This window comes from Rhinolophus hipposideros (genome assembly GCF_964194185.1).
Source record: "Rhinolophus hipposideros genome assembly, chromosome: 21".
Taxonomy (NCBI): domain Eukaryota; kingdom Metazoa; phylum Chordata; class Mammalia; order Chiroptera; family Rhinolophidae; genus Rhinolophus; species Rhinolophus hipposideros.
The window spans coordinates 4,963,645-4,990,007 of NC_138067.1; the positions used below are offsets into that span (position 1 = coordinate 4,963,645).

At 48.3% G+C, this 26,363-nt stretch overlaps 2 protein-coding genes across 8 annotated transcripts in view; one reads left to right on the forward strand and one right to left on the reverse strand.

Annotated features, from left to right (window-relative positions):
• ADCY7 (adenylate cyclase 7) overlaps positions 1 to 9,908 on the forward strand; it is a 54,672-nt gene extending 44,764 nt beyond the window's left edge. For 2 of the 4 annotated variants that reach the window (XM_081032515.1, XM_081032516.1), the window contains exons 16-26: positions 735 to 819; positions 1,255 to 1,380; positions 2,224 to 2,322; positions 3,286 to 3,479; positions 3,873 to 3,966; positions 4,311 to 4,466; positions 5,050 to 5,196; positions 6,035 to 6,139; positions 6,393 to 6,507; positions 7,062 to 7,186; positions 7,386 to 9,908. In XM_081032515.1, coding sequence (XP_080888641.1) covers positions 735 to 819; positions 1,255 to 1,380; positions 2,224 to 2,322; positions 3,286 to 3,479; positions 3,873 to 3,966; positions 4,311 to 4,466; positions 5,050 to 5,196; positions 6,035 to 6,139; positions 6,393 to 6,507; positions 7,062 to 7,186; positions 7,386 to 7,532 — 1,393 coding nt within the window. In that variant the 3' untranslated portion in view covers positions 7,533 to 9,908. The remainder of the gene's footprint in view (positions 1 to 734; positions 820 to 1,254; positions 1,381 to 2,223; positions 2,323 to 3,285; positions 3,480 to 3,872; positions 3,967 to 4,310; positions 4,467 to 5,049; positions 5,197 to 6,034; positions 6,140 to 6,392; positions 6,508 to 7,061; positions 7,187 to 7,385) is intronic. The other 2 variants (XM_081032517.1, XM_081032518.1) reach the window with 1 other exon arrangement.
• A 482-nt stretch (positions 9,909 to 10,390) lies between these two features.
• Positions 10,391 to 26,363, reverse strand: part of BRD7 (bromodomain containing 7) — a 33,612-nt gene continuing 17,639 nt past the window's right edge. For 2 of the 4 annotated variants that reach the window (XM_081032520.1, XM_081032522.1), the window contains 12 exons: positions 24,237 to 24,347; positions 19,760 to 19,944; positions 18,710 to 18,833; positions 17,872 to 17,947; positions 16,358 to 16,465; positions 15,871 to 16,006; positions 15,323 to 15,434; positions 13,776 to 13,832; positions 11,696 to 11,807; positions 11,277 to 11,420; positions 10,945 to 11,088; positions 10,391 to 10,628 (listed from right to left, as the gene is read on the reverse strand). In XM_081032520.1, the coding sequence (XP_080888646.1) occupies positions 10,573 to 10,628; positions 10,945 to 11,088; positions 11,277 to 11,420; positions 11,696 to 11,807; positions 13,776 to 13,832; positions 15,323 to 15,434; positions 15,871 to 16,006; positions 16,358 to 16,465; positions 17,872 to 17,947; positions 18,710 to 18,833; positions 19,760 to 19,944; positions 24,237 to 24,347 (1,365 nt within the window). In that variant the 3' untranslated portion in view covers positions 10,391 to 10,572. Of the gene's footprint in view, positions 10,629 to 10,944; positions 11,089 to 11,276; positions 11,421 to 11,695; positions 11,811 to 13,775; positions 13,833 to 15,322; positions 15,435 to 15,870; positions 16,007 to 16,357; positions 16,466 to 17,871; positions 17,948 to 18,709; positions 18,834 to 19,759; positions 19,945 to 24,236; positions 24,348 to 26,363 lie in introns of all 4 variants that reach the window. The other 2 variants (XM_081032519.1, XM_081032521.1) reach the window with 1 other exon arrangement.

The following is a 26,363-nucleotide window of genomic DNA, read 5'->3' on the forward strand; positions in this document are numbered from 1 at the left end:
TGCAGGCCCCACACCTGCACTTTCCGGACCTCTCCACTCCCAGGGCCTCTCTCCTTCGCAGTCACCTCTTATCTGCATGGCCCTGCAGGCATTTCTGTCTGCGACCCTCCCTGAGGTGCCCAGAGTCCTAGAAGGGCAGACTCCTAAAACCACGTGCTCTGTCCTCTCCCTGGTAGCTGTGGGAACTTGAGGCTGGGGTGCTGCCTGATCCAGGGTGCCCGCGAGTACACCAGGGGCCACTGGGATGCATGCTTCTGCCTCAGGGGCCCTGCGGTGGGGGCAGGGATGGGGGTGAGGTCCCAGGCAGGAGGGAGGTCAGCTCTTTGGTGTTCTGGAAGGGGGTTAGGCCATTGGGTCCACTAGGATTGTGGTTTAGGATACGCTTAATAAAGACGAAGCAGGGACACGTTTAGATGGCACTTCTTTGCCAGACCTGAGTCTCAGGGCTGTGTCATCCCTCATTTCTTAAACACTTGGCCTAGAAATGGGGACATGATGTTGACCTTGGACTTCATGTTTTGGCCAGGCCTCGTATGTTGTTGGTGGGGCAGCTGGACCACGGTTTTCAAAGACCACCCCCCCGAACCTCCCTGCTGAGTGTAGAATATCAGTTTCGGGGGTGAGGGGCAGAAGGTGACCGTGTGCCTGAGAATTGGGGTGCTGGGAGAGCATGTCTGTGGCATAGGCCCGAGCAGATAATCCCCCAGAACTTAGGTTTTTTCCCTTTTCTCTAGGACGGTGGCTCTGGGGGTGTCCTTTGGGCTCGTGGGCTGCGTGCTGGGGCTGGTGCTGGGACTGTGCTTTGCTGATCAGTTCTTGGTGAGTGTGGGCGGTGCCCACCGGGGGTTGGGGCCATTGAGGTACAAGCCCCCGCGTTCCTGCCCCAGGGACCCAGCCTGCTGAGCTTTGCCCATCTGAGCCCCTGCCCCTCCTGCCTGGAGAACAGTCACTGAGTGCTCCCGAGGCTTCTCCTGAGACTTCCGCTTTCCCAGGCCTGCCAGGGGTCCCCAAGCGGCTGTGGCTGTGCGGCTGTGCGTGGCCCCAAGGGTGGGAGTGTCCCTTTTGTCTGAGCAGTGTGTTCTGAGCTCTGGGCACAGCACCCACCAACTCCCTGGCGGAGTGGAGCTCCCAGGAAGGAGCTGCCCCGTCTGCGGGGCCCTTAGGCTGTGGGTTCCCCATCCCCACCCAGGGCCTCCAGCAGGCGCCCCTCCTTGTCTGGGGCTGGAGCCCGGTGACTGGACTCTGATTCCACAGAGGTGCTGCCCAGCCCGGGCGACGCTCCGTGCCATCTCTGAGCGGGTGGAGACGCACCCCCTGCTGCGGTTGTCCCTGGCCATCCTGACTGTAGGCAGCCTGCTCAGCGTCGCCATTGTCAACCTGGTGGGTTCTGGGTGGGGCTAGGGGGAGGCTGGCCCTGGCAAGGACCCCGTGCCCTGCAGGCTTCCTGGGTGGAGGGAGCCAGTCTTTTACCTTGGGGACCTATACATTCTAGACTCCTATAATCTTGTTGCCTAAAAGCTACATGGTGCCACTCTCTCCAGAGCCCCTTGGTGGCCCTGAGAGCCCCCTCACCATTCATTTTCCAAATGAGGGCTTGGGGACCCCCAGGGAGCTTACCTGGCCAGCCCCATAGGACGAGATATCTTGAACCACCAATGTCCTTGACACCCCATTCTTTCTTCCCGGCCCCCTGAGGAGGCCCTGTCTCACCCTCTCTGAGACTTGGTTTCCTCTCCAGGGATGAGCCATCCTAGGCATGAGCTGGCAGGACACTTGAGACCCTGCCTGTCAGGCCGTGCGCCCATGCTTGATGCTGCGGGCAGCACTCGTCCTTACCCATCCTGCCAGCTCCTGCACCTAGCGCCAGGGTCTCACCCCACCTGCGTGCCCAGACATGCCAGACTGTGTGACCACCTCTCTGTCATCTGCAGAGAAGGGGGCTTGGAAATGCCCCTCCCAGCTTCTCTGCCGCCCTGTCCTGAGTCAGCCTCATGCTCTGGGGTGGTGTGCACTCGTCTTTCTTTTACACCTTCTCCCCCTAGCACCCGCCCGCCCCTGCACTGTGAAGCTGGTGGCGGCTGTGGGAAGTCCGGCACAGTGGGTCTGGGCCGTCTCAGAGCTGGGCCTGCAGGGGATGCTCGGAACGCCCAGCCCCGCTTGGCCCTGGCAGGTCCTGGGGTGCAGGCCCTGGCCACCCCTCACGGGGACCTCTTTTCCCTGTAGCCGCTGTTGCCTCTGCCAGCCGTGGGGGGGCCTGCTGGGAACGAGACAAGCCTGAGGGTTGTGAGCAGCAGGGAGAAGATCCTGTGCGACCTCCTCCCGGTGAGTGGCTCCTGCGCAGCTGGGGACATTCGGTGCCACTGATTCTGAGGCCCCGGGGGTGGGAGAGCTGAGGCCAGCCTGTCCCGAGGAGATGGAGAAAGCAGGGCCCACATGGGAATGAACTGGGCTCTGGTCTTCCAGTAGGTGCGTGCCGACCCCTGGCTCTGTGGCAGGTCTCTCACCGTCTCCGTTTCCTTGATGGGGAAGCAGGCTCGGAGAGGCTGACGGGTGTGCCTCATAGGTGGTGGAGCCAGGACTGGGTCCCGGGGAGGCCCACCCCAGACGCAGTTCCTGGAGCGCCCTGCCCGACAGCAGGATGAGGGCTATGGAGCTGCAGGGGGCGGCGGTGAATTCTGAGCTGTTCCCTAAAGGGCAGGAAGCTTATGGGGTGGGAGGGACAGCGAGGAAAAACGGAGGCATGTAGTGGGAGCAGTAGGTTTCCTTAGCTGGGAGCTGGAGACCGGGGATAGGGGTGGGGAGGTGGAGAACTGGGGGATGAAGCCAGTTGTGGGTTTGACCCCGCTCAGGGTGGGACGTGAGTGCCAGGTGGAAGGGCTTGGACTTTGTTCTGGGGTGATAGGGAGCCACAGCGGGGGCCTGAGCAGGAGAGTAAGGGGGGCAGACATGCACTTTGGGAAGGGCAAGTTCACGGCGGAGCTCGGGGCAGGGCAGCTGTTCAGGCGTGTGCACACCAGCCCTGACCTCCGTCACATACATGGCACCTGCATTTTATTTATTCCATACGTGGAAGTAAAATTCCAGTAAAAACAACAGAAGAGTAGGAAGTTTGACATTCTGCTGCCTGCTCGTTGTTGAGAAGGGAGGGCAGGCAGCCAGAACTCACATGACGCTGAAGACACGCTGGCTCGTCACAGAGTCCCCAAGGGCTACAGGCGGCCTGCCTTTGTGAGCGCTGGTCCAGGAGGTGTCTCTTGGGGTGACCCACACGTCCCGTCTCCCCAGTACTACACCTGCAGCTGTATCCTGGCCTTCGTCGCTTGCTCCGTCTTCCTGCGGATGAGCCTGGAGTTGAAAGTCGTGCTGTTGACAGTGGCCTTGGTGGCCTACCTGGTGCTCTTCAATATGTTCCTGTGCCCGCGCTGGGACTGCTGTGGCCACAGCCTGGGCACCCCCACCAAGACCAACGACACCCACGGGTGAGAGCCACATCACTCACTGCCAGGGCCCAAGCCCACTGCCACCCCGACTGTGACCCCTTCTCCCCGCTGCTCCCTCGCTGGCCTGGCTGCTCTTCCTTCAGACATTGCCATTGCTGGTCCTTGTCATCCAGGCGTGAGCTCAGATGTCACCTCAGTGAGGCCTCCCACCTCCTAGCCAATCTCTACCCTATACCCTGTTCTTTACAACCTGAAGTTGCGTTGTTTACTGCCTACACCACGAAACATACGCGCTGAGGGCAGACATGGCCTCTGTCCCAGTGGCTCTTCCCTGGGTGGCACTGAGAGTGGGGGGCCCCACCCTGCCTCCGGCGCTTTGGGGCTGGGTGGGAGCAGGAAATGACCCCTGCCCTCCTCCCTCTGCACATCCAGCAGCTCCGCCGTCTGCTCATGGTGGGATCTGAAGACGATGGTCAGTTTCTACCTGGTTCTGTTTTACACCACCCTCATCATGCTCTCCAGACAGGTGAGACCAGGGAAGGCTACCCTACCCCGCTCCGCGGAGCTGACCCTGTTCTCTTCCCCTGCGACCCGGAATGGGGTGGGGCTGGGACTGCCTCCGATTTGGAGCCACGCAGAAGTCGGGAGACAGTCCTGTGGGATCACCTTCATCAGGACCCAAGTGGCATTTCATCTTGTGGGTCCCTTGAGAGCCAAGGGCCGTGGCTGAGTGGGATTTTAAGGCTGTTGAGTTTGTGGCATTTGTCACGGGCACAGGGTGGGCAGTGCTGGGGGCAGGGTCGCGAGTGGGTCCCAGCCACTGCGCCCTGCTCAGTGCGGCCCGGACACTGATGTCCCCGCTGTGCGCAGATTGACTACTACTGCCGCTTGGACTGCTTGTGGAAGAAGAAGTTCAAGAAGGAGCATGAGGAGTTTGAAACCATGGAGAACGTGAACCGCCTTCTGCTGGAGAACGTCCTGCCAGCCCACGTGGCCGCCCACTTCATTGGCGACAAGTTAAATGAGGTGCGGAGCAGGAAGGGGCTCAGTCACCCTAGGGGAGGGGGGGACGGAGGGTACAGCGGCCGGCGGCCTGCGGAGGGGTTTTTACCTACAAAATGCTTTCCGTGGGTCTCGGGTCACCCCTGCGCCCCGGACAGTGGAGGCTTTGGAGTCGGACACCGGGGGGCCAGATTCCAACCCCCGCGGGCCTTGGTGTTGACCTGTGCGCACGGGGCCCACAGTGCTTGGCCGGCAGGGTCGCTGCGAGGCTCAAATGTACGTCAGGTGTTTGTCACGGGACAACGTCCTGACGCACATGTGTTCCCACCCGTCCTGGGCGGTGAGGGAACAGGCCCCTCGGTGTAGCGCCGGCCGCCCGGCGTCACCTTCCACGCGGGGGCTCTCTGCGGCCTGGGGGTAGTAAGAGCAAAACCCCCACCCGAGTGTGACCCGCCCCGACCCACCGCTTCAGAGCCGCCGTGTTTAAACAGCCGAGGACCACTGCGCCCCGCCCACCCTGCAGCCCGCGGCGTGGCCGGCCAGCCTCCTTCCCGTCCCGCTGGGGACGTGGCCACGAGGTCCCATTTCTTCCCCGCTCCCAATCCAGGACTGGTACCATCAGTCCTACGACTGCGTCTGCGTCATGTTTGCGTCGGTGCCGGACTTCAAAGTGTTCTACACCGAGTGTGACGTCAACAAGGAAGGGCTGGAGTGCCTGCGTCTGTTGAATGAGATCATCGCGGACTTCGACGAGGTAGGCGTCCCTTCTGGGCGAGGGCGGGGCGGAGGTGGGGGCGGGGCGGGGCGGAGGTGGGGGCGGGGCGGGGGTGGAGGTGGGGGGCGGAGGTGGAGGTGGGGGCGGGGTGGAGGTAGAGGTGGGGGGCGGAGGTAGAGGTGGGGGCGGGGTGGAGGTAGAGGTGGGGGCGGGGGCAGAGGTGGAGGTGGGGACGGGGTGGGGGCGGGGGCAGAGGTGGGGGCGGAGGCGGGGCGGGGGCGGGGCGGAGGTGGGGGCGGGGCGGAGGTGGGGAGGAGGTAGAAGTGGGGGCGGGGGCAGAGGTGGAAGTGGGGGCGGGGGCGGGGCGGGGCGGGGGCGGGCATCCTACAGCGGGTTAACACACTTGCCGTGCTCTCTCGGAGGGGGACACACGTTACACAAATACAGCAGATATCAATTTGCCCTTTTCGTTGTTTTAGTCAACAAGTACTTTGCTCTGTGGCAGTGGCTAAGATCAGATGTAGGTCCTTGCAGCACAGTCTGATTTCCAGCTAAGCCCATGCTGCCAACAGGCTTCAGAGTCCACTGGGAGCTGGAGACCCATAGTGGGCGTCCCTGTGCATACAGCTGTAGAGCTGTGCCTTTCCTCCTTAGCAAGAACGAGACCAGAATGGAAGGGACAGGAAGAGACAGGAGGTCAGGGAAGACTGAGACCACAGGAGAGGGCGAGAGCCCACCTGTACTCAGGTGTGAGCTCAGACGTCCGCATAGGAGTGGGGGTGGGAGGGAATCCCACCGCTTCTCCATCGGGACAGGCCTGGCTGTGGCTGTGCTGCACAGCCCTGCCTCCCCCTGCCTCCTCGCCTCCCCCCTGCAGCTGCTGTTGAAGCCCAAGTTCAGCAGCGTGGAGAAGATTAAGACCATCGGGAGCACCTACATGGCAGCCGCAGGGCTCAGCGTCCCCTCAGGGCATGAGCACCAGGTACTCAGCCAACGTGTGACCTCATGCCCCATCCCCACGTGAGATGAAATTCAGCACCGTCCGTAAAGGGAGCACTTTCCACAGCCTGCCCTGTGAGGGACGGGCAGAGGAGCTCAGGCTCAGCCTGGGGGGCAGGTCCTGGCCCCATCTCTGCCCCCCCCAGCCCCTCCCCATGGGTCTCGGGCAGTGGCCGCAGTCGAGGCAGGAAGACTGGTGTGCCCTCCCGCGAACCGGATGGCGCTCTGTCCCGCAGAGCCTGGAGCGGCAGCACGCCCACATCGGCACCACGGTGGACTTCAGCATCGCGCTCATGAACAAGCTGGACGGCATCAACAGGCACTCGTTCAACTCGTTCCGCCTCCGCGTCGGTGAGGCCCGGGGCGGGCGGGCGGGGCGGGGACTGCGCGGCCTCCTGGCGAGCCCACGTCTGCCTGGTGGGCTTTGCTTGCCGCCTACTGTGAAAAGGCCTAGGCATCCCTGTGGGACCTCAGCACCCCAGGACGGTAGTTATTGTTTCCCTGCATACCATAGTTACCTATAGTGAAAGTTCTAACGACAACACATCACTATAGAAAATGGAGAACCCCAAATCAGCAGCTGTAAATAGGTGACCTTAAGAGACACTGAGAACAAAGCAGTTATTAAGCTGAGGAGTCACTGTTAACTAACAGGCCAGTGCCCGAAGCCCATTTATTCTTCAAGAGGTTAACATACTGGAAAATCGTGACAGCCACCCAGATTTCCCCTGGAATATTAGTGTGAAAAGAACTCCAGGGAAAGCGCTGCTCCCGCCCTGAGTCCGACCTCCGACCTCTGCCACACTCGGGAAGCCCCTGCCAACCTTCCCTTTAGTTGTGTGGCTGCGGGTAGAGTCTGTGGCCTCTGCTAAGTGTCCCTACGACCTGACACGCCTCATCCTCAGGCATAAACCATGGGCCGGTGATTGCGGGGGTGATCGGGGCACGGAAACCTCAGTACGACATCTGGGGAAACACGGTCAACGTCGCCAGCCGCATGGAGAGCACTGGTGAACTCGGGAAAATCCAGGTAAAAGCCCATGGGGCACTGTTACTGAGGAGGAAAGGACTTCCCAGGGTGAGGGGACCTGGGCCCCCTCGGAGGTGAGCCCAGCCATCGAGTCCTGAGGGAAACCAGACAGCGTGTTGCTCACAGCCCATTTGCACCCATCCTTCCCACACAGGTTTTCTTCCTGCTTCTGAAGACTCAGGTCTCTTCTCCTTTTCAGGTGACGGAGGAGACATGCACCATCCTCCAGGGACTAGGCTATTCCTGCGAATGCCGGGGACTGATCAACGTCAAAGGCAAAGGGGAGCTGAGGACGTACTTTGTCTGCACAGACACAGCCAAGTTTCAGGGGCTGGGGCTGAACTGAAGGCTGCTGGTAGGGGCGGACATGCGGGAAGCTGCCTGCCTTCCCTAATGCAAGCTGACAAGAGGACAGCCCCACGCGTCATGAAGGCGTCCCAAGGGCTTGGCCGGCACTGTGTCCTGACAGATGGCTGGGTGTGGCTTCCTCCTTGGACTTGGTTTCTTGCTCACATGCGCCAGACCCCAGCTCAAGGAGACCACGGAGCCTTAGCTCGCACTGCTGGAGCTGGCCGTGGCGTGCAGTGCAGCAGGAAAAGGCTCACGAGTGTCAGATCCTCGCCCCCACCGCCCCCACCCCAGGTGCTGTGCAGGAATCAGAGCATGACTGAACACCCCCGTCCCCACAATGGCACAAGCGAGACCTGTCCTTTCGAGGTACAGGAGGACTAAGGCTAGCTGTCTGGGATGGGCGGGGACTTCTTTCGCCCAGAGGACCAGCCACAGGGTCCTACGTTGCTCACACAGGCATTCTGGTAAATCGAGTTGGAAAGCGTGTTTCAAACAGTAGTGAGAAAAAACCACAGTGGACACTTGTTACTTGTTGCCCTCTCTGGCACGTTTAAGTGGATGCATTATTAATGGAGCTTTTATCCTTGTTAATGACTTCTTGCACGCAAGACAAATCTCTTGCCTCCAGTGTATTCGCTGCCTTTTTAACCACTGGCACGTAAGTTGCACTGCCGTCCACTGTCAGCTTCTGGGATCCCAACTGTGGGGACGGAGCTCTGGAACGCGGTTCTGGGTGGCATAACCTTGGCCTTCAGTCAGACCCTGTGATGCCAGCATTTTGAGGTTAGGCTCAAACAAAAAGCCTAGAAAATACGGCACCACAGACCTCTCAGCCCGACGGCTCGGGCACTTTTGAGATCTCCCCGGTGGTCTTCAGCCACATGTTACTGTTGTGCTGAAAGGAAGGCATGGAGCCCGTGTGGAGGGAACTCGGACAAGCTCCGGCCCTTCTTTCCTTTTCTAGTCCTCATAGCTAACTCTGAAGGGCTTCTACCTGGGAGGGCGTGCTCAGCATAAGCACATGTAGAGGTCCCCTGCCGGGAAGCCTGTCCTCTCAGGGATGCTGAGATGTCCTGGGTCGGAACCTGATGCCCTTTGCGGGTGTCCCGCAGTGTCAGCTCTACCAGAATCCAGGGCCGGCCTGTGTCCCAAGGTGAGAAATGACTAAACTGCCATGCCTTTTTCTGAACTGACTTCTCTGCGTCATAACCAGAGCACCCTGGGACTGCTAACACAGCTTGAGTGTTGCCAGATGGCAGGGATTCTTAGTCACCCACGAACTCCTGAAATCACATGGGTTGCCGACAGGGTGACTCAGCACCCAGGTGGGCCTGGGACAAGCAGCCACTCAGCTGCTGAGTGCTGTGTGCAGCCAGGGGCGGGGAGGTGGCTGACCCGGAGCCTGTCTGCCTGTGTCGCTGTCTTATGGGCTTATTCTAATTCGCACAAAGAGGCCAGGTGGGCCACTGGCAGCTCTGAGGTGTTGCATGTGACTGGAATGGTAGGAATAAGTTATAAGAACTTGCTGTATAATGGAGTTTTATGGCAGAAATGCTGGTAAGGGAAATAAGCCTTGCTTAAATCGCCTTTTTCATACACCAACTTTTCGTATAAAAGGCTGGTTTCAGGTGAGGACTGTACTGAAATCTGTACTCGTATCAGCAGCGACCAGGGCTGCTCAGACGGGCTGTCCTCTTGCTAACATGGTGTAGGCACGCATGTGTGCTGTCTCAGCTGGGCATGGCTCTACTCCTGCAACATTTAGTCCTTTCTTCTTCCACCAATGGAATCCCAATCAGGAGTTTAAAAAATAATTGGTTACTATTCATGTGTTTTTATTTATTTCCAATAAAGCACTGTGTTCAGGTAAGAATATTGTAAGGTTTTAACTTTTGGTGTTCAGATTGTAGCGTGTAACTGACCATAAAAATCACTTGCAGCTATTTTTTTATAAATCTATTTTCTCATGGCCAAGTCATTTCCTTACAGATGTCGTTTTGTTTTATGACAGGATGAGTATCTTTTCTAACACTGACCGTCTCTGTGGGTCAAGGTCTTGCTTAAGTTTCTAAGGTGGCCTCTCTGACACGAGTGAAAAATCACACCTGAAGTTTTCTGGTTTTCTTAGTAAGAAACCGTCCTAACCATCCTAAAAGACCATTAACCACTGTCTGTCTGTGTGTGTATAACAGGTCAAGGTACAGAAATATGCTTTGAGAAGGCGCACTGAAATAACTAGGGCTTACCCTGTATCCCGAATATTTATAGACCTGTAGCGTTGGTTTCAAAATGTTGTATTTCACTTTTATAAAATACCAGGGTTCTATTTTCTTTACTACATTAAATTACCAGTCTGGAAAACCTGAATGTTTTTTTGACTTTAAAGTGTTTTGACTTTAAATATCTTCTTGGTCTTCAGGAACTTAGCCACAGTAGATCTAAAGTTTAACAATGGATTACTGCCTGAATGAAATGTGACTCACGAGGAAGTAGCAGCCTTATCACAGTTCTGGAAGGACTCTGCCCCCCAAGTCTACTCAACTCCAGGTCTAAAGCTCTGACCTATCGCACCAGGTCAAAACCACATCCCTGCCTTACAAGGGCAACTTTTTGAATAAATCTTCACCATGAAATCTGGTAAGTTAGGATCTATTTGGTTATAATGTCTTTAACGGAGAGTGTGGTAAATGTGGAAAAATGAGATTTCAATTATTTGGAGGACTTGCTTCCTTTAATGGATGGTCATGAGAAAGGCTGTTTTGTTTTCTGAGTTTTTCTATCACTTCATCTTTCACTTCAGTTTCAGCCTGGGGAAAAGTCAAGGGGTAACTTAGCTGATATGCACAGTCCAAGTCATAGTCCCAGGTTCAGCTTTATTACCTAACAGAAGTCCAGTTTCTGGAACATGAAAGGTCATTGTTCCAAAGTTTAATGAAAAACACAATTTACAAATATTTAATATCTTCTGAAAAGCATTTCCAAGTTAAGAATGAAAAAATATATATACATAATATATAACCCAAAACCAGTTAGCTTCAAATTCCCTCAGGTCCACACTCAGCAACATCAATCTTTTTCGGTTCTTCAAAATCTGAAAGAAAAGAAATACCATTTCATTTGGCATTTTATCCTTTTCATGAAAAAAAGGAACGTGAAGGTAGCATCCAGACAAATTACTGGACGGCCCATTTTTAACATGTACAAGGTTAAAGACGAGGTATATATATATATATATATTTTGCAACTGTGTGAAACCTTAATTCTTTGACAAAATGGAAGGGAAACAAAGTAGTTTACACACTAACAACTCGCAGAGGTGAAACCTTTCAGATGTTAATTGAAGGCAGGGGACTGGGGCTCCTCTCCCCACAGCAGCCCTCCCTGTCCAGGAGACAGAGGGCACGTACCTTCTGTTAAATCAACCAAGTTGTTTTCTGTGATGGAGGATGGGATGGAAATCCCCATTGCTTTTCGAACTCCATACGTGCTTACGACATCTCCTGGAGTTACCTGCTGTGCAAGCTCTTTAAGATTATTGGTCACTTGTTCAGCTAGAAGGAAAAAACAAAACCAGTTCTAGGTGTTGAAATGTAGTTCCTTTAGGTAATTTGTAAAAATCAGAAGAATACACAAACGCAAACAATAAGCTGCGTTCACGTCAGTGTCGCTGTGCAGTGGTATCACTACTCAGGTTCCCTCTAAGCGTCCCGGCTCTCCTCTTCCCGGAGGAGCAACGTACCAAGATGCAGTTCTCTGTATGAGGGACCCAACAGACAGACCATGTTGGGGGGCGGTCTGGTGCTCAGCCGCTCGTTCTGGGCCTCCTGGAGCTCCCTGAGCAACGTGGTGGTCTCATCGAGTTTCCTCTGGAAGACTTCCGCAGCTGAGGAGAGACCAAGGACACACTCAAGAAAACAAGCCATGACTGCGTCTGCGCTTGGTTAGTACACGGAGTCCTCTGCTCTGAGGCTTTGCTATTTATCGGTTAGTCCTCTCTCCTCAAAGGAGTAGACCCCTCAAATGAAATGAACGCCACGGACATGCTTGACTACTCCCGGAAGCACGGCCAGCCACGATTTTCCTGTGCTGCATTCATCTGGACTGACATTCAGTCTTGACAGCTCATGCAGTCCTTCCATGAAACCCGGAGACACTCACCTTCAGAGTCAAAAACTTCAACCGGAGCGCCAAAGTTCGCTACAGCTTCCAGAGCTGTGAGCCTGTCCTGCTGGCTGGAATCGAACCGCCTCGCTGGCTCTATTTCTGTAATCTGCTGGAAAAAGGAACTATTTGAGCTTGGTAAGCCCCAACAGTGCTCGAATCAGAAATCAGTAAAAGGGCTTGTGTTTTATAGGCCAAGTTATTCTACCTAGTTACTTTGGAGATATAATTTTGATGCTTATTAAAAATGTCTTCCCGGAACACTTTGAAAATGCCATTCCCAAATCCTGGTCAAAAAGCGTCTGCATAGCCACACTTCTCTGTAATGATACGTCTCACACGATCGGCATCATGTGTTTCACACGGCAACAGCTCCAAAGCTAAGTGATAAGAGCCTCGTGCCGGCCTGCGTTGTGAAGAGCTTTTGCTGACTGGGACCACATCTCACGTTTCGGAGGCTCACGGGCGACGTCAGCTCTCGTCCAGTCACTTGTGTTCCCATAGATCTTGTACATAAGATATGTCATGCGTCTCCTCCAGGCCCCAAAGCCAGGCTGTCAGTATTACATGGGAGAAACAAACTCCAAAGAAGGGTGGAGTTTTATTTTGAGAATCACGACTCAGTTCTCATAACCTCAACAATGCTTTTTAGGAACAGGTGAACCCAGATACCAAGTTAATGGCTCCATGTGAACTTTGGTGTCGCATTCTAAGTCAAACAGCCTGAACATGTGACTTCTCCTCCGACACATGGGCTAAGGTGTGTGGCGGAGACCGCAGCCATGTAGGTGACGGCAGGCGGTTCAGCTGGACCCGCACAGCCCTTCTCAGCCCTCACTGCTTACCCAGCTTCCTTTCCCGTCCTCAACGTTTCTTTCATCCCTGCCCCTCACGAGGCACATGACCCCGCCCGGCTCCTCTTTCCTTGGAAACGCCCCGGTTTGGTGACCACCACCCACACCTGTGCCTAGCTTCCCTGATCCCGTATCTTCTGGTGTTCTTGACCCTCACTTCAAGGGCTTCCGCCCCTCACATCTCACGTCTCCATTTTTCACCCTCATTTAACTCACTGAATAGTCTACCGTCTGTCCCCACCATGTTGCTGCCATTGCTCTAGGGTCACAAACGGCACTCGCCGGTCTCCTCTTCCCAGGCTTTTCTGCAGCACCTGACACCGAGCTCCTTCCTGCCTGTCACTCACTCTCCCAGGGCTTCCTACCTCAACCACTGGTCGTCTCCGAGTCTACATGTTCCCCTGGACGGTCTCGTTCACGTTCACAACTGAGATTCCACCCTTACCCAGCTTCCAGGTCCTCAGCCCCACAGCCCAGGCCTGGGAGTTCCAGCACTCCACTGATGTCCCAAATCTCACTCACCACATCTGAAACAAATGGCATTTCTTTCCCCGCCAAGGGCGTGCTCCTTTTCCTGGATGAGTTATGAGCTACGAATGCCATCAGCGACCTCATGCACCAGGTCCTGTCAGTTTTAGTTCCGTGCTATTTCCTTCTTCCTTTATTGTTATGCTATATATATTTATTTTTTCCCCTTGGATAAGTCCCATGGCTTTGCACTGTCCCTTGCCTCCAGCCCCTGTCTCCTACACATCTTATCACAGCATCCTATCTTCTGGGCTAAAATGTCAGTTTCTTAGCACTGCATAGACGACTCTTCGCCATCTGGTCCTTAGCCGTACAGCCCCCTCTCCTCCTCTCCCCAGTACCAGTGGTCTCCCACTTTCTGATCACCTCTGTGTAGGCCATTGCACGGGCAGTCCTGCCTACTTCTGAAGCACCCTCTTAGCTCTCCTCAGCCATCCAAAGCACTGGGTTCTCCCCGTGTTCCCATGACGGCTACATTCACGCTCCATGGCAGCTACTTTTCGCTCCTTGTTTGCCTGCCTGCCTGTCTGCCTGCTGCACAAGCCAGCACTACTCCACTCCTCCCAGGCAACAATAGTTCCTTCCTCTCAGGAGACACTCAAGTAGTTTTCTTTCAAAACAAAGCTGCATCAGTTAGGTCTTTAACTTAGTCTCCCATTTAAATATGTTTTTTAAAAGGAATAAAATATAATCACCTCTATTTCTTTCGCTGTGTCAAGTGTCCTAGCCTGGCCTTCATCTTCAGGTGATGACTGTAAGGATAAAGAAAAACAACTTTTGATTAAAAGATAGAAATGATGGCAAGAAAAGAGGATAATATGGATTATTTGAATATAATTTTTAAACCAAAACTGAATTACCTATACCAACTAGCATTTTGAGAGTATCTTGTGAGTCAGGAGTAGCTACTACTAGTGACTTCTAGATGGTAATTCGATGCCTCCTCAAAAAGCTGTCCCTTGTTTAGGAGGGATTCTAGGGAATGCCCTGCCTTAACAGAGGCACTATTCTCAGATAGCAGAGGATTACTGTAAAATATTCAAATGCCACAGAGAATGTGAAAGCTTCCCACAATGCCAGCCTTCAGAGATAATGCATATATGGGGGTGCCAAAAAATGTATACGCATTTTAAGAATGAAAAAAAACTATCAAAATTGTAATACTCAATATATACTGGTAACAAAAGATGAATGTAAGTCATATGTATACATTTTTTTGGCACACCTGGTATACAGACAAATGTGTCATGCACAAAACTCAATAACAATTGTTACTTTTGAAAGGTTGTACTGTGATTTATTTAACCAATTCCCAATTTTTAAAAATTATAAACAACATATCCATATATATAACTTCCTTTCTTATTTCTAGGATAAATTCTGAGAACTGCTGGATCAAAGGGCTGAGAAACCGTAAATTAGAAATATATTGCCGTATCAACCAAATGAAAGCTATTCAATTTTAGTTCAAGACTATTAATTCAGATTAACTGATGAGAAGTGTTAGGACAACTAGTTTGAACTGATGTGAAGTTGAATGTTTTAGGTCATGTGTCAGCTCTGCTGGTAGGTCACCCAAGGACCAGTTGCCATAGGTACAGGAGGGCAGAGGCCAGAGCAACTAGTCACAGCCACCAGGAAGTTAGGACCCCCAGGAGATACAGGGCTCCTCTAACGATAGTGACAAGGACATTCTGGAATCAATTCCCCTCTACATCAGAAGGAACATTTTCTGGTTCTGATCTTTGAGCCAAATCTCTAAATTATTCCAGATTATCCAGTATGTCCAACTGAACTGGAGATAGTTCACAAGTGTTAATAAGAAACAGCAACGAGGAAGCCTTTTCCGTTTTACTTGAGGCCCCACCGCTGTTATTACCGCACAATAAAGAAAAAGACATTCTCTATCATTTCAGTCAACTCAGTTCCAAGCCAGTGAGCAAGACTTCCCTTTTCTGTCAGGATATGTAGCACTAGCTGACTTCTGAGTTGTAAGCCCCATTTTTGATTCCTACATTCCCAAGATTAGGACATAACGACAATCCTCTGGCACTCACAGATCCTGGTACCCACGCTGTTTCCGTTCATTGTCCTCCACCCATGGTCTCCACCCGGGCTGGGCTCTTTTTGGGGGAATGGAGTCCAGCTGTCATAGTGGTTAATCCCATGGTTTCATAACACTGAATGACTAATGCTTGAGAGCCAACAATAAATTACCCCGTTTCTTTAGAAGCGTTCTTACCGTTTCCAAGTCTTGCAGGGTTCTAGAATGCCCTCCTTTTGTTAAAACATCCAGTAAACTATCTGCCATAACATATGGATAATCTTGGCATGTGGCTAAAAACTCGTGGATGCTGAAAGAGAGAGTGTTGGGAAAGTCATTTCCATATAAATCATCTTCTGGCTTAATCTTCCTGTCACAGCCAGCTGTTTGCATTAGATGCCCTTAATCTATACACCACGACGTGAAACTTTCTGTCCAGGTACAACACTGTAATTACATATTTATTGGGGATAACTCTGTCAGGACAGAATGAAACAGTATTAAGAATACAGTGAAATGAAATGCTTATGGGGAAATGGTTCGAGAAAAGTAAGACGTCCGTGATGGAGGGTCCAAGGGCTAAGTCTCTGGCGCCCTGTTTCCCTCCTCTTTACTTCCTCCCTAAGGGGAACGTATGACTTGCATATGCGCTAAGGCCCTCAAAGCCACACCCTTTGGACATGTACATGTATGTCAATATTTTAGAAAACTGTGGCCTTCAGAATACTGATGAGGTGCTGACTCACCTGAAATCGCTCGGAAGATCAGAGTCCTCCCCATAGGTGGAATAGATTAAATCAGAATCATTCTTGCTGATATTTGCAAATGTGGAGTCATAATGTGGTGCGTAAGAACTGTAGGGTCCGTAATTCAAGTATAACACTGTTGATAAAAAGGAAATACCACAATACTATTCTTTAACTTGTATGGCAATCATTCTTTCGTTTTTGTTCTAGTAAACATTACTCCCTTCTAATTTTACTACTTCACCGACTGGTATACAATTTTAAGATAGCCATCTCCCCCATACTTGTGAAGTCACAACAAAGGGGAGAGTGAGGAAAAAAAGAATGAAACTCATTTTGAATACTAATGCCCAATTTTTCAGTTTCTTCTGAAGTTAACAAAATAGCTAAAGTTGCAAAAATACTACCAAGAGAGTTAGTGAATAAAGCAGTACATGTAATCGTGCTCCTTGAAAGAGAAGACACATGAGGGCTGTGGGCGCAGTACCTGGAGTTACTTTGTTCCTTTTATCTTCTTTGAACCCCTGCAGAGTATTCACTCCAGACTGCAGCCTTCCCGTGGTCATTCCCAGTCTCACCGGGCAGTAGCCGGGTTCTGAAATGAGAGCACACCATGGAGGAGGCTCCCATGATGAGCCCCGCGAGCTCTGCAGAGCACTGGCACACGACGGAGGCTAGCCCTTAGTATACTCTTTAACGTAAGAAAATCAGAGCTTAGAAAGGCCGGCATGTCGCCATGACCCAAACCTGGTCCTTTTCATCACACTCTATTGCTTCCTGGAATCTTTATAATCATGTTACATTTTGCTTTAAAAAAAAAAAAATTTAAAAGCTGGGCCTTTTAATGTTATGAAGGAAGTAAACCAGTAGGAAAGGTTAGTTAGTAAAAGACTGAGTAAGGGAAAATACCTGATTAAAGGAACTCGTAACATATTTAGGATACTGTTATCTACGAGAGGCATACTTTCAGCACGATGAAGAACAACCTTTAAAGATGTGACCTCTCTGAACCAGGAACAAACCCCTAAGATGGATGACACTGGGAATCTGAAACAAGCAGAGGAACCGAGCAGGCTGATGCAGGAGAAAACGTGGTCTCTCTGGCAACAGCCGCAGAAACGGTGTTTCCTCCCCTGATCTTAGAGTCCTGGTTTTTGTACCATGATCACCGTGGAATACAGGATATGCCCACAGTGGATCAGTGTGATAAAATGAAGCACTTGGGAGAAACTTCAAATGTCTGACTCAGATCGTCTCTCCTCAGCAGTCTGGAGTCTGCTGTCCTGATGGGGTGCTGGCACCTCCACCAGAAGATGAAACGAAGAAGTGAACAGGGGCCGCTTCTACCTTCAATCAGTCGACCGGTCTCCTGGGGCAGCTCCTGCAAGTGTCAGTGCCACATCTGCCAATGCCACAGGGGCTGGAAGCCCAGGAAACCTGACCCCGGGCAGAGACCAGATCCTGGTCTGGTACAGAGACGGGGCAGACCTTAAGGTGTACAAAAACATGGCTGAAGTTCTAGAACAGTGATTCCCAACTTTCTACCAATCATAGTGAAAAACAGAGTCGTAAGGTATACAGTATTCCATCACTATGAAGCTATTATGTGACATACGTATTCATTCTGTTCACTGAAATAAAAACGTCACTTCAGTTTATTATGTCGTAATGGGAGGCTTTTGAGGTACCTCTAGAAGTAACTGAGTGTACGTACCGGTCTCTTAAAACCAGGGCTAGGAACTACTGCCCAATTTTTTGGCTTTGTTAATGACAGCTCTGAGACTCCAGGGACTTCGTATTTTAAAGAAAACTTGATGTATATAGTGCCTACTTTAGGGTAAGAAAAGCGAGGCCAGCTGTTACCATGAAATACATGTCCTTTGTAGATAATGATACAGTTGGATTTATCAATATTCAGGCTTGTTGTTTTAAAATGTTGACCCAGGATGTCGCTCTTTGCCAGACAGCAAGTTCATGCTCAGTCTAGTTCTGTGAACGTACCTCCTACAACAGGGTCCACAGGATGGAGAAGTCCCAGCGTTGTTGTTCCATCTGGTTTTCTTCTTTCAAATTCACACTGCAATGACCCAAAGTATTCACATGGCATAAATGGTTTTATATGTATCATAGTTTAAAGTAAGGCTTTCTAGTGTGATAACATATATACAGAGGGTGTCAAAAACATGTATACACATTTTAAGAAAGGAAAAAGCTGTATTAAAAGTGTAATACTCAATATATACCGATAACAAAAAATGAATACAAGTCACGTGCATACATTTTTTGGCCCCCTCTGTGCACATGCGCACACACATGCACACCTCACACTAGAAAGCCTTACTTGAATCAAATTAATAGTAGAGGTAGCTATCATCACTACACTCAGATACCAACTTTCACACCTGTCTCCCTATCACACAGGTGCTTGATAGGTTAAAAAAACGGTTAGGAAAATCTCAGAATTTTAAAGAGCTGTGTGGGTGCCAAGGCCACCTAGTTCTGCAAAAGTCATTATTAATCTGTTTGGTTTCAAAACCAATGTGCTAAACAATATGCTTAAAAAAGAGCAGAGTATAATTGTTTTCCTGTAAGTTTAAAATAAAGTACGTGGTTCACTTTCCAATTCTAGAACACATTAACATCACTGAAAAAAAAAATCCAGTAATAGAGGATAAGATTGCTCATGTAATTTACAATCATTATTACTTTTTCTTCTGTGAGTACTGTACTGAAAAGCTCTATGGCAAACATGGGTTAAAAGGAAACAAGCAATTTAAAAACTAAAAGTTCTGACAACCCGCATCAGTAAGTAGTGAAAAGAAAGAAAAAGCTCAGTCACCTGACTATTAACAAGCCGCCTGGTCAGCTTTCCTCCAGATTCCTTCACGATGCGGTCAAGCTGCTCCTGCTCTCTTTCTAAGTTATTGCTCTTAAATTTATCTTCAAGCATATCTTTGTCTTTCCTGAAAACACACATTAATACTAAGCGGAAAAAAATATGACGAAAACATTCAAACGGATTCCAAATATGAATACCACTGAAGTGAGCACATGTGCTGCTGTCACCAACTAAACTCTGTTCCTCGGGGCCTGGGAACGTTCCCGGGAAGCGTCCCAGAAACGCACAAACAGCAAGGCAGAGGGGACACGCTGGTCACCAGGGGTACTTCCGTCCCTTTCCATCACTGTTCTTTACCTTCCACATTTTTGTCAGTACAGTCACAAAAAGGAATGCTACCACAAATATATTTTGAAGGGAGAGGAACATAGTATTTTTTAAGTTTGATTTTTAAATTTAAATTTAAAATAAACATACACTTAGAATGTGTAAATCTTAGAACAAAAACTTGTCACAAGTTTACTTTCTTCGCATTACGACAGCAGAAATCCCAAACTGCTCACCAGAACCCTCTCCCCGAGCCGTCGGTGAGGCACTGGTAGTCAGTGGGCCGGGCTGGCTGAGGCCCAGTAGGGCCACTGCTAAGTCACTGCTCCTACCAGCTGACGTCTGGTGGAAAACACACACATCTCAGCGACAGCCCATCTGTTTAGGAAGGAGCTTTAACCTCAGGCTTAACTAACTGTCAGCTCCTTTACGGAATATGGTAACGAATACACATTTTTCCCTACCCAAATAGTTCTGTTTAAACAAACTCACTGACAATTTGAGTCCCTAAAGATAATTTATTGGTTTTAAAAATACTTTCATAAAAACACACATTCAGAACTGTGTGTGGCCAATTCCACATGGTGCTTTGTATGAGAAGAGGGTATCACGTCACCGAAATGGACTTGCGTGCCCCAAACCACCAGGGGAGGCTAGGCACTGAGGCAGGATTCTGCCCCCTTACTAGCCTGACAGACAGCTTTAATACGACAGAGTCCTTACTTTTTGGTGTCCTTCTGGGGACTCCTGAACGCCTGTGCTTCGGCATTGCCGGACTCTTCCCTTTCCGTGGGCCAGCAGCCGCCATCCTCCCCGCTCTGCGTCGTGTCCGTTCTATCTTTCTGCTTTCGACTTTTTTGCAAGTCTGCCATGAAGTCTATACTCTGCTTGAGGCTCTGAATTCTCTCCTAAACATATTCAAGAACACTTTTATTGTATGTTTGGCAGTCATTTTTAAAGTAATGCATTTTTTTCTGCCTCACAAGAGCTTGCACTTATCCTGTCATTAACTAGGGAAGAAAAACAGTTACATATAATTATACCAAGAGTATTATATCTAGGAACCAGGACAATAAAATCTATTCCTTCGATTCAAATGACTTAATTTCCAGTGTAAGAGAATGCTTTATAACTTTATTGCACCATCAAAAAGTTCACAGAAGAGAAAGTATGAAGAAAGACTAAGTATACTTTGTAGTACTACATTTAAAAAGTAAAATTTGGAACAGCATGTTACAATTTTGTATTTAACAGAATGGCCTCTCTTGAAATATTAAGAGTCATCAGGTATTTTTAGACCTAGAGCATGTGAACCCATGGGATCCCCTTATATTCTGATATCCTAGAGGACCACTGACGGATTTGGCATTTCTCTGTGTGAAAACAACATGCCTCAAAGAGAATAAACGATCGCTAGCATAGCTTCTTTCTCAGAGCACACAACGGTTCTTCTCACCAAAGAATCTTGCTTCTAGTTTGTGAAACGTGCTTAATTTTCCACTGCATGGATATGCCATGGGGTTTTCCATCGGTTAGGGCTTGAGGTTTCTGGACGCAGATCCAGTCCCAGTGACTACTCGGCTTTTGAACTCTGAGCCTTGTCACTGGATAGAATAGGAGTGAGTGCCGTCTCCTTAGGGCTTTTGTAGAACCATAGAAACAAGGGCCTAGAAAGGATCAGCGGTCATTCAGATAAGAACTGCTGTGTGCCTCACCTGAGGTCACAGAACCAGAAGCTGAGACCAGGCCTTTTGGGCACTCTGCTGTACTAGGGATGCAGGCAGTGAGGGGAGGCCTCAAGAACACTGCACCCTGTTATTTTTACTGAACTTTAAAGGAATCTTAAAACTATTAAAGGAATGTATTTTATCGTAGACACAGATATGAGCAGAGGAGAAAATAAAAACCTTGTTATTTTCTAGAGAGGAACACTTCTAACAGGTTTTTCATCTCAGTATTTTTCTAAGCATTATACGTATTAGCAAATTGGAATTATACTGAGTATTTGGCTACAAGCATTTTTTTCAGTTAATAAATAAATTACAAGTATTTCCCCCAGTATCATTAAATATTCATAAAATGTTTTTAGTAACTGTATAGTATTTTATCCCATGTATGTACCATGATTTAATAACCTACTGGACATTTAGAAAATCCCAAGTTTCCACTATTACAAATAACGAGTCTCATGAACACCATTGTAAATCTCTTAGGAATCTCTCTCATTTAGGATAAATTCCTAGAAATGGAAACACTAGGTCAAACGGAATGAGTATTTTTAAGGCTTTTGATATTTACTGCCAAACTGCTTTCCAGAACTGCTTTTCCAGAAAAGTTGTATCAATTTATAATATGTGTATTAGTGTTTCAGTTTCTCTGAATCCTTGTCAAATAAAGAGTACCCTTTAAAAAAACGTTGCCAATCTGATTTTTAAAAATATGTCTTATTTTAATACATACTTAAAAAATATTACTTTGATTATTTCTGTAACTGTTTATTGGCCATTTGTGTTTCCCCTCGTGAATGTCACTTAGGTCATTTCTCACTCATCTCTCTAGTACCTGAAACCGAGGTTGGCAACCTTGGTTTGTAGTTACACAAGAAATATTGCTTAGATGGATGGGCTTAGAAATCACAGAGTTCTCAGTAATCATTTTATTTCCACTGTAGAATTTTATAAAGTAGAACTCATATTAAAAACATTTTGGTATTTTTTTAACATAACATGCACAGAATTTAAGTAATTCAATTAGAGAAATCTTCTCAATTCCGACACAAGTAATGGGAAAAAGTTGAGTTTAATGAATTTTACTTTGAAAGCAATGACTTTTTCCTTTTTGGTACTGTTTATCAATCTTCAATTTTACAATATTAAATGACTTAAAGAGCTTGATTCTTTGCCATTAATAATAGCTAACACTTGAGTGCTTCCCCACACCCTGGGCATAGTCCTTTGAGGTAAGTACTATTATTATCCCACTTTCCAAACTGCCTAAGGTCAAACAGCATCTCAATGGCAGAGCCATTGAATCCTGATTAGTCTGATTCCAAAGCCACTGTGTTACGAACAGTACTGTTTGTACTATCTTGTGCCACAATGCAGCATTCTAGTATTTATCTTAGGAGATCAAGTTATTCTACATATGTCCATTCTTTATAAAAATAACATGTCTACTAATAACATTATTTGTGTGTAACTGAAAAAAATAATGAAAGGCTGCTCTATAATCTTAACACTGAACATTCAAAAACAGTTATCTTTTAAAAGACACCATTCATGAAAGGGTGTGCTGGCTCTCTTGGGAGCACTGTTATTAAACTCAGAAGGTCTAAATTTAAACATTTAAAATTCACTGTTGTAAGGATCCCTCCCATCTAGGGTGGAGAGAAGAGTCAACAGGAAGCTATAACACAGGATGGGTAGGGCTCCTCAACAGGAAGAGATCTGACAAAAAAGGAAGATAACAGAGAGAAAAGTGGAAAAGAAACTTTATTTTCTGTGCTTCCTACCATTCTACCTATAATCAAATTCAAGGGATACTGGAATCTTGTGCACGTTACAGTAACTGCAGTATTTAAAGAAGAGACAATAGTGGTATATTCACGTTGATAAATCTACTTTGTATATGTTACCTCTGCAAATTAAACTTTCTCCCAGAAATTCAATGTACATTATTTTGGAGTGACCAAAGGTTGCATTTGCTGGAAGCACTTTTCCTTCAAATACAATAATAAAAAGCATCCGCAGGTTTTTAAACCTGGAACGTGGCTTGGTTCTGTATTCTGAATCTTTCTGGCTAGAGTGGCGTAAACATTTTACATTCCCCTTTCCTCTGCAAATGTTGCCAAATATGGGTAACTGGCTTACATCACAGTTTCCCCAAGTCTTTAGGAAAGGGTGGGAAGTGATGCTGTCTAAATATTAGGAGTGAACGAATAATCGTCAATCCAAATGTTTTTCTTTCTCCAGTTAAGTGGATCCAAGAATCTTTCAGAGACAAGCACACACTCAGGCATCTGCAAACCAAGGCAATTCTGTAAATGTAAAACTGATACACATGATAGCCATAAAAACTGGAAACCATGTGTGTGTATCTACACGACTCATTTGTACTATCCTGTAACTCCCCCGAGTCTGAGCTCAAGCTTGTCATTCTTATTTCTTTCTCCTTCTTCCTATGTCTTATACCCACTCATTTCTTCCTTGCAAAATCCCTCTGTCTTGCTCTTCTTTTTTAGTCTCCTCCCTTCGCTAGGTCTTATCTAGAATCAGCTCATTACTGCTAGCAATTATCTCGGAGATCACAGATTAAACCTTCTCCTCTCTGAGTAGATGAGACCACTGCAGCTCAGAGTGGTGAATGTCTGGCCTGAGGTCCACAATTAGTGGAAAACAGCCAACACTAGAACTCAGTCTTCTGCCTTGCTGCTGTGGTGAGGTGCCAGGACTGTCTCAGTTAATTTCCCATCCGTCTCAGCTGTAAAACCTCCAAAGATGTGACTTATCCTGGGAGCTCTCCTTTTCTCCCAGCAGATGCAGTGATCACCTCAATGTACCCTTTGAGGTCTGTCATCGGCCGCGCTGAGATGACACACACAATTTCCTGCCACTAGTGACAGTATGTCTTTGGACTGTCACGATGTTTAAGCTCTCGTGCGGCCTCTGCACACATTCCTGCTCCTCACATGCCTTCCTACGCACCGGTGCTTGTCCTTCGAGGCAGAACCTGCTCCCGTGGGGAGGTGGCTTTGAGACAGTTCCCAGGTAGTGCTCATTTGTATCTTGTTTCTTTTTACTGAAGTTCTGATGCTTCCCAGAACATTCCATTCCATCCCTACAAGGGGTAATAGAGAGCTTTCTTCCTAAAAGATTGCATAATTCATCGAAATCAATCTTATCCTGAATTCAGGTTGATGTTTCTTTCACAGCAAATGTAAGTCTATCTGGTGAGTATCAATTCAAGAACCTCTAAATAAATAATTACAAGGGAATGCCAGTATTTATTTGTATCAATTCCAAATGAGAATCTTCCTGCTTTAATTTTCTTCTTTACATTAACATTTTTTTCATTTAGTATTTCAACTTTCATATGATCTGCCTATACAATAAAATCAGTACTGAATTGGATCTGTATCACTATGACCAAAAAATGAACATAAATTTCATAATTATTATTTATGACAAAGAATTTTCTTTACCTGACTAAGAATTTTCATCCCTGAGTGCAATAGCTTCTTTGCAGCTTTATAGTAAATGGTCTCTGGTTTGTTGTAAATCATAGCATTAGTGCACATAAGTTTGAAGTTATCCTGCAGACAGAATATTAAGGGGGAGAAAAACACTTAATTAAAACAAAACAGACTACCCTCACTGTCCTGATTTGAAATAACACAGGTCCTGGAAAAATGAAACAAACAAACTACACTCTAACCTTTCACTGTTTACTAAAAAACATGGAATAGCAATTTATTAAGTTTTAAGCCTCACAAAATAAAATTGCCTATTTAAATATCCTACTACACTCTTTTCCAAATTCTTAAACATTTTATAGTAATTACATATAAACTTTAGATACCAAGATGAAATTTTTAAATTGGTTTCTTACCACACATAAAAAAATTAAGAGAAAATACTTCTATCTTATATTTAATAGAATAATCCTGAGTAGTTCATCTAATTAAAAATATTTTTCTTAGTTTTAAAACACACATAATATGTTTCCATTTATGAATTAAATGTTTTATTTCAGATCTTGACTGAAAACTGGGAATAGTGCTGGATTATCACAGTATTTCCTGCCAAATCCAAATTAATTGAGCAAAAATGTTAAACCTGTAAACTAATTTTCTTCTTTGTGTTTGGGTGCTATCATAAGCTAAACAATTTGTAGAATGTTAAGAAATCATGCGAGTGTGAAATAAACCATACAACCTCAGAGTTAAAACATGTAAATGGAGTAGCTAAATTATCAAAACCGTATTTTTGGTTTAAATTTCAAAGCATACACAGACTGGGGAACGCAATTGTAGGGACAGGGCCAGGAGAGAAGTTTCCAGGCTCTCTACCTCACGTGGAAAGGTGCTGGGTCAGGCAGTAGATGGCCGTCAGCTGTAACCAGTTGGCCGTCAGCTGTAACCAGTTGGCCACTATCCACTATGGTTTTCTATATAACTGGCGATGCTGGAAAGCGCAGTTAGCAACTGCGGATTGTGGATGGTGTGGATCCTACGTTCTGTGTTTCGCCCAGCCACCAGCGAGAACACCCATCCATGGCTCCGTCGTTCCTTTCCAGAAGCTGAGACCCTGCATTACACTTGGCGCAGCAAGCAAGGTTCTTCTGGTCAGGTAAAGGAGTCGCCTACCTCTGGGCAGGAGGACATGTGTCCCCTACACTGCGTGTGATGCTCGGTGGCTGCTCTCATGAGCTGGACCCCTGTGGAGGGATGGGGGGACGTGGATGGTTCTCCGAGCAGCACAGAAAAAGCCGTGCAGCTGCTGGAGAGCTGGACCCCCATGGAGGGGTGGGAAGATCCCTTGTTGGGGTATGAGCAGTGGTGGATGTTTGCTTCCTGTGTCTCACCCGGCAGCTAGTGAGATTGTGGTAGGAAGACCCCTTGTTGGGGTCCTGGCGGATGTTTGCTTTTGTGTCTCGACCAGCTGCCATTGAGAATATGTAAGCACTTTGGGTGTGAGCCACTTATGTTCCAGCAGATACCCTGAGAACCCTGGCGGTACCCAGAAATTCTGGCTGTGCCCAGAAAGACTGGCTATGCCCAGAAAAACCCAGCGGTACCCAGGGAAACCTGGCTGTGCCCAGAAAAACCTGGCGGTACCCAGAAAACCTGGCTGTGCCCAGGATAGTGCCTCCACCTCCGCGTTCCTTGCATAGGGCCCCTCGCGGAAGATGCTTGTTGAGTAGATTGTGAGGCGAGAGCCTGGAAGGGCAGAGTGTGGGGACAGGGCCAGAAGAGCAGTTTTCAGGCTCTCGACCTCACGTGGAAAGGTGCTGGCTGGCTTATTAGGTGGCCCTCAGCTGTAACCAGTTGGCCATTAGCCACTATTGTTTTGTATATAACTGCCGTAGCTACGTTGGCAAGCGCAGTTAGAAAGTGTGGATTGCAGATGGTGTGGATCCTACTTCCCGTGTCTCGCCCAGCAGCCAGTGAGAATATAGTCGTATGAACCCCCTATCCATGGTTCCTTTGTTCCTTTTCGGCCTCACCATATTCTGTGTTCACCTGCCGGGAGCTGAGTCTCTGCATTACAGCATTCCCATCATATTTTCATGGTTAAGTAAGTTTTACATTGTATGAATGTGAGACTGA